Source organism: Mycena indigotica, assembly GCF_014461135.1.
Source record: "Mycena indigotica strain 171206Taipei chromosome Unknown Mind.scaff0007, whole genome shotgun sequence".
Taxonomy (NCBI): domain Eukaryota; kingdom Fungi; phylum Basidiomycota; class Agaricomycetes; order Agaricales; family Mycenaceae; genus Mycena; species Mycena indigotica.
Window position 1 is genome coordinate 4,831,321 of NW_023503006.1, and position 7,320 is coordinate 4,838,640.

The 7,320-nt window shown below is 63.2% G+C and overlaps 1 protein-coding gene across 1 annotated transcript; it reads left to right on the top strand.

The window, feature by feature from the left end:
- Nucleotides 1-421: 421 nt before the first annotated feature.
- On the top strand, nucleotides 422-4,493 carry MIND_00902100 (uncharacterized protein; the record flags this gene model as incomplete). The annotated part of the gene is made up of 6 exons (XM_037365663.1): nucleotides 422-1,904; nucleotides 2,001-2,054; nucleotides 2,126-2,176; nucleotides 2,380-2,448; nucleotides 2,502-3,338; nucleotides 3,388-4,493. 6 exons carry the CDS (start codon nucleotides 422-424, stop codon nucleotides 4,491-4,493), a joined length of 3,600 nt encoding a protein of 1,199 aa, XP_037218905.1.
- Between the last annotated feature and the right edge of the window lie 2,827 nt (nucleotides 4,494-7,320).

Consider the following 7,320-nt stretch of genomic DNA (forward strand, 5'->3'; position numbering starts at 1 on the left):
CTCCTTGGACCTTCTCCTCCCAATCCCTCATTTTCATGTTTCCCTGCTTTGGCCGCTGTCTGTTCGGTCGCGGCGGTTGTCTCCCCGCAGTACTGCGCCCCGTTCTGCATACTCTGCGCTGACGTTTTTGCTGCGCCCGTTGTCGTCGGTGGCCTCCGTCTTTTTCTTTTGATTATTATCATTATCATTATTCTGGGGCTATTTCGTCTTCTGGCGGCGTCTCTTTCTTTTCTGTCCTCTCCCCCTTTGTTTGCGTCTTCCCGTGCCTATCCGCGTGCTTTTTTGCCCATCTTCGTCTTTTCTGGTTTGGCTTCGTTCTGCGTCATTCTCCTCTCTCGTTTCCCTTCCGTGTTGGTTGCCCGCTTCTTTTCTCCCGTTGTTTCTTTTCGTTATCTGCGCCCTTGCCTTCGATGTCTTTTCCATGTGCCCGCACTCGGCACGATGCTCCCTTTCCCGCTCTCAATTTCTTGCGTCTCTTGCCCTGCTTTCGGGCTTCTCCATCCTCGCCTATTATCGTCCATCTCCTTCCCTTTGGTCTCCGCTTCCTCGTGGCTTCTCCTTCTGCGTTTTATCGCGTTTGCCATCTCTTCGGCTTTCCCCTGTCCTCCCTTCTGTTCGTTTTCGTGCTCATCTTTTGCGTCACCTCTCTCTTTCGCTGTTTTCCTGCTCGTCTTTTTTAATCTTCTTCGCGCATCTTCTCGATTTCAGCTCGACCCGTTTCTTCTCCATCTTGCGTTTTTTTTTCTTTTTCGACAACTCTTCGCCTCCCCTTGTATTTTGTCGCTCGATTTCATCTTCTTGGGCTTCCTCTTGCTTCCCTTCCCCTCCCATTTCGGTTTCCCTGCGTTCCTTGGTCGGCGTCTGTCGGGCGCTTATTCCCGATCTCCTTTTTTTTTTCTTTTATTTCCTTGCCGCTTTTTGTGCGGGCTATCTATCTTCCCCCTCCGTCTTCCGTCTGTCATATCCTGCCCTCGCTTGTGGCTTTTGTCGTGGGCGCCTCTTCCCCGGTCATCTTCGCTTCCCTTCCTTGTTTCGCCCCCTGCGCTTCCTCCCCGTCCTCTGCCCCCGCCATATACGCTTGCTGACCCCCGCCCACAGCGTGGCCGCCTGCCCCACGCCCGCGCAGCGGCACCTCCTCGCGCAGCTCGCGGGCATCCTGCACGCGCTGGGCAACGACGCGTGTGCATGCGCCGGCGCCGCGCATGCTGGAGAAGAAGAAGAAGAGGACGCGAAGAAGCGGTGTGTGCTGCAGACGATCGAGGGCGTCGTGTTCCCGCCCGCCCCACACGCGATGGACGTCGACCCCCCGCCCGGAGTCCAGCCGACGACCCCGGCCCCGGCCCCGGCGCAGGCACAGCCGCAGAAGCGCCGCCGGCTCGCGGGGCCGGGGGTGCCGCCGCCGAGCCCGCCGCCGCGCGGCGCGGGCGGGCGCTGGGGGCCGCTGGTGGGAAGGGAAGGGGGGGTGCGGGTGCGTGCACGGCCGCGGGGCGGGGGGGACGGTGGGGGGGGGGAGCGGGTGGGGGGGGGAGCGTGCTTGAGGAGGAGGACGGGGGGTATGAGGTGCTGGAGGGGAGTGGGGGCGAGGGGAGGGAGGGGAGGGAGTGGGTTGTTGTGCGGCGGGGGGAGGAGGAAGAGGATATCGATATCATTGGCGAAGGAGAAGGTCCGCCGCGGCACCACCGGGCCCGGCCGCGCCCCCGGCCCCGGCCGCGAGCAGACGAGGCGCAGGCGAAGGGGGGAGGCGCTCCCGCCGCGGAGTCTGCGGAAGGCGTGGATGGAGGTGGCGCGGGTGGTGGAGGCGCAGGAGAAGGCGAAGGCGAAGGAGGGCAAAGGAAAGGGGAGGGAGAGGGAGAGAGAGATGGAGGGAGAGGGGGATGGGGACCAGGACCGGGATGGGGAGGAAGGTGCGTCGTTGTTCTTGCATTCGGTGTTTGTGCTGGCGCGGTTCTGCACTCGTCATCGGCTCGCTGTCGGCTCCCGTTGCTGACGCGCTTGTGCAGATTCCCAGAACCGCCAGCTCCGCGTGCGGCGGGCGGCCACGGACGAGGACGATGGTGCGTGTCCCCGTTCTCACTCGCGCTCCCTTTTTTTTCTTACCGTGCTGACGACTTTTTTCCTTTTCTAGATATGCGCACCCGCATGCGTCCGGAGCGGACGGCGCCGGATGAAGAAGACGGTGCGTTCTTTTGTTCCCCTTTGTTGTTTTCCGCGCGTGTCGTTCTCTTGCTTTTGCGTCGCTCTCCCCTTCTGCGTGCGCCGTGGGATATCGCCCCGCTGTCGTGGTTGCTTTCCCTGTTTCCTTCGCACCTTTTCTTCTTCGTGCGGTCGCGCGCTCTGGTGTCGGTGGTCGTGTCGTCGTGTCGCTGACCTCCGCCGCAGATATCGGTATCCACCGCCACCTACAGCGCCGGCGGCACACGCGCTCGCCCGCGGACCGCGATGTGGACGGTGCGTCTCTTGTCTCCGCCCGCCCCGCGTCGGGTGCTGATGTGTGGCTGCAGATATGCCCCCGCCACCGCCGCCGCCGCCGCCGCCGCCGCCGCCACCACCGCTCGCCTCCTCCAACTATACCACCGATGTCCCGAGCCCGTCGCCCAGCGCGTCCTTCGCGCGGATGCGCATCGTGTCGCCGCAGGCCGACGCTTCACCTGCCGCTGCGTCCGCGTCCGCGTCGGCGGTCTGGAGGCCGCCGGCGGGCGGGTGGATGAGAAGGGATGTGGACGTGGACGTCCTGCCGGCTGCGTCGATCGCGGCGCCGGGGCCGGCGGATGGACAGGAGGACTTGCACGCCGCGGCGGATTTGTTGATGTTCCTCGCGGGGAACAGCGCGGGTGTGTCCCCGCCCGCGCCGGCGGCGGTGCCGGCCCTGGAGCCGGAGGCCGCGACCACGCACGTGTCGGAAACACGAGAGTCAAGATCGCGCTCGCCGACGTACACGCCTGCGAGCCCGCCGACGGTCTCCCGCTCCCGCTCCCGCTCGCGGTCGGCGTCCGCGTCGCCGGTGTATACGCCGCGCTCGCCGCCGGCGGTGGCGGTGTCCGCCGATATGGACCTCGACGTCGACGTCGTTGGAGATGTGGATATCGAGGAGCGGGAGTCCCCGGAGAGCCCGCCGCCGTACGAGAGCCCCGAGGTTCTCTTCAACAACGACCATGAGCTGGGGCCCGACCCGGATATTGACGTGCTGATGAACGAAGGGCAGGAGGAGTACAGGCCGAGCCCGGCGAGCCCGAGTCCGGCGCCGGAGGAGGGCGAGGGGGAGGGCGGGGGGCGGGGGCGAGGGCGAGGGCGAGGGCGGGCTGGGGTTGCGGGTTGGAGGGGAGGTGGAGGAGGGCGAGGTCGATGAGCTCGAAGAGGACCATCCGCCCCCGGAGCCAACGCCACCAGAGCAAGAACCGCCGCCCGGACCGGAACCCGACCCACTGCCCGAACGGGAGCGGACGCCGACGCCGACGCCGCCGCCCGCGCCGGTGCCCGTCGTGAAGGTGACGCTGAAGGAGTGGAAGGCGCGGCGGAAGGCGGACGAGGAGGCAAGGCTAAGGATGAAGGCGGCAGAGGCGGAGGCGGAGGACGGCGTCAGCGGGGACGTCGAGGAACCGCCGGCCGTGCCCGTGCCCGAGACGCCGGCCGCCGCCGAGGCCAGGGTGGACAACACCAACGGCGATGGAGACGGAGACGGGCTCGCGGCGGTGCTCGCGGGCATCCGCGCGTCGGCGGCGGAGGCGTTCGCCCCTCCCGCGGCCAGGCCGGCGCCGGAGATGGTGAAGAGCGCGCTGAGCATGGAGGCGTTCGTGGCGACCGGCGCGGCGCTGTCCCCGCTGATAGTTGGGGGCGTGCTCGACTCGCCCGCGGTGAACGTGGTGAAGGAGCCGGAGCCGGAGCCGGTCCAGCCGCCCGCGCCGTTCGGGTATAGCAAGACGCCGACGGAGCTGTTCTCGTTCCCCGCGAAGGTGAACGTGGGGCCGGGGCCGCCGCCGGGGAGCGCGCCGCCGACGTTCTCGTTCCGGTTCCGCGCGCCCGTCAAGGAGAGGGAGAGGGAGGAGGGCGAGATAGTACCGCCGCCGCCGCCGCCGCCGGTGAGCGCGCCGGTGTCGTCCAGCTTCACGCCCACGCCCACGCCGAGCTACTCTGTTCAGCAACACCACCACCCTTCGCTGCACCAGCAAACACAACACCTCCCGGCGCCGCCGCCGCCGCGGCGCGACCCCGCGCAGCCGCCGACGCAGCCGCGGTCGTACCAGCTCGCGAGCGCGCGGGGGAACGCGCGGCCGCCGCCGAGCGCGCCGAAGGCGCTGCGCGAGGCGGGGATGAACGGCGGCGCGGGCGCGGGCGGGCTGGGCGCGGGCGCGGGCGCGGGCGGCGGTGGGCCGGGGGCGAATGGAGTTAATGGCATCGGGCTGGGCGGTGGCAGGGGCGCGGCGGGGTGGAAGCGCGGCGGGGCGGCGGGGGGGAGTGCGGCTGGGGGTGGGGTGGGGGGGTATAAGGGCCGGTGACGGATGGTTTCTCGTTTCTTTTTCTCGTATCGTTTTCTCTTTTTTCTTTTCTCTGTTTCTGTCTGTTTCTTTGATCGCCTGTCGCTAGCTATCGTGTCGCGTGTCTAACGTTATTAGTATATCCCTCTTTACTCTCTCTCTCTCTTTCTCTGATGTTGTGATACAATACAATAGTGGTATTCCGTGTTTATTGCGATTTTCATAAATGATGGCCTTTCTAAGAAAACAGTGTGATGTGTGAGCCACGGCCGCATCTCTTTCTGTGGACTGCTCCCAGTGCTACATGCAATACTTGTTTCCTGCGCGGCCTTGGGCAGCGGCGGCCCGCGCGGATGGGCCAAAATGTGTGCGTTCACAGCCCGAATACTTAATACCCGTGGGCTGCGGCGAACCCGTGCCCGGGCGAGGGCCGCAAATCAGGCCGTGCGCAGGCGCTTCTGGTATGGTTTTTCGTTTTTCGTTTTCTGCCAGTGGTTGAGGTCTGATACGTATCGTTTTCTCTTGCTCTGTTTCCGTCTGTTTCTCTGGTCGCCTGTCGCTAGCTATCGTGTTGCGTGTCTAACGTTATTAGTATATCCCTCTTTACTCCCTCTCTCTCTCTCGCTGCTGTTGTGATACGATACAATACAATACGACGTCGTGGTTTCTTCGCCTGGGCCGCGGACAGCGGGACAGCGGCGGCCCGCGCCACTCCGACGGGCCAAAATGCATGCATTCCCAGCACGAATACTTAATACGCGGCGGGTGCCGAACCCGCGTCGTCAAGGCCCTCAAGGTGCAGCAAGACGCAGCAAGCCCTCAAGCACGTTCGATTCATCACGTCAGCACCTGCGAAGCCATGTGGGGTGGCGCCTTCATGCGGGGGTGGCGGGCCGCCGCCGGCCGGGCGGGCAGAGTGGGGCACGGGAGATGCGCTGGGCGGCGCGAGAAACGCAGGACCAGTGCGAGACAGCGACGCCGGCGGGCCGGGACCAATGTATGCCCATGTTCACACCGGGCGCAATGGCAACGGCGGCTGGGAAATGGGAGTGTGATTGACAGCCCATGTGGCAGACCACATGGCGGACCCAACGGGGGTTCCAACGGCAGCCAGCCATTTCTTTGTTACGAACTCTTTGTGCAAAATAAAAAGTACGTCAAAGGCTAGCATTTCATATATACCAAACACACTATTATGGACATGTACAGCCGCAGCCGGTGCTGTGAATCGGACCAAATCAGCCTGACTCGGAGAACTTCCGCGAGCACCAACGCCTACACATCGCTCCAAGTGTCTACGAGCAGCCTTCACAGCAGCGTCAACGGCGTCTCGGCCATCTAAGCAGGCATGCAAATGCAACTCAGACATTGCCAAAGAGGCCCCCAACAAGCGCAACAGCGATGTAAAACATGTCTCCGGTCATGCATGACGTCAGCCCACTTGCCTTCACGCAATGGTATGGCCTGTGCGGACCGAAACCGCCGACTCGGAGTGGACAAGATGAGCTGCGAGCGCTAAGATCATACTGGCGGCTGGGATATTGGAGGAACTTGCGCAGGAGAAAAGCGATTTGCCCCGGAGACCTCGTCGGGCCAGCCGGAGGCTTGCGGTAGGTGCCATGTTGGCGCTGCCCATGCGGAAATTGGCAGCAGGAGAGGCCAACACACACACTATTCTCGGGCATCAGCGGTTCGACGTGGCTGAGGCTCCTCAGCGCGTCGCACGGCGCCGAGACGCGTGGAGCATGTCAGCGCATCTTCTTGTGGGTACTAAAAGATGTGGATGTTGGGCTCCGAGGCCTAACACGGGGCCAAGCGGGTGAGTTTCGACCAGAATTGGGGTATATTGCCGTGTGCATCCAGTGAGATCGGCACCACAAGTGGTGTGATCGACGACAGCGGCCACAAAACCTTGCTGTTCGCGCGCCCATTCGCCACCGCGATGGTGTGCCGTGGCGATTTTTCGCAGCAATTCTCCTGAAACTGGGTAGAATAAGTACTATCAAGTAGCAAGTCCGAGGTGCAGGCCGGTACCTCGACTCACCTTCCTGTAGGCTATCAGGCCTCTCTCAGACGCTGCACCCGCCTGCCTTCCAGTCCTTCCGGTCCTACTCTGCCATCATTGGCGGCCTTCGACGGCCTGTGTCATCCGATGGTGGTGGTTAGGAAGCAACAGACATGGCGTGGGAGCCTCGCTCGGACAACCGATCCGGCTTGCCGGGCTCACATTCTCAACAGCATGCTGGGCGGCCTAGGCCCGCAGATGCGGTCTTTCACATTGCGGGCGGGCAAGGGCCTAGTTTATGGTGATAGTAGACAGTGTGCGGCCATTGTAATAGGGAATCAAATATGTGTTTTTGGAGACAAAGGGATTGACAAAGAAATCCGACTGCCATTGGAACCGCCGTTGGGTCTGCCATGCGGTCTGCCCCACAGCCTGTCAATCAGACTGTCATATCTCAACCGCCATTGACATTGCGCCGAGTGTCATATAGGTATAAAGTCACGACGTTGAATTCTACAACGATCTATTGGGGTACTACTAAGTGGACTCGGATGCGGGTGCTCCAAGTTACAAGTTCTGGGCCCAGAAATCATACTGGGATTATATACTCCCAGGAAAGATTCTGGGCCCAGAACTCATTCTGGCTGGCTGGCCGCCTTGGGATGGCATGGCCGGCGCCCCACGGGCCACGGCTCCCAAGAGCGCCCCAGAAAAATGCAACTTTGCTGATGAATCCGATGGGCCAAAAATTTATGCGTTTGCAGCGAACCCGCGGCCAGGCGAAGGAGCGTGAAATTCGAGCCGTTCGCCATCAGTTGCCACAACGTTGGATACCATCGGACA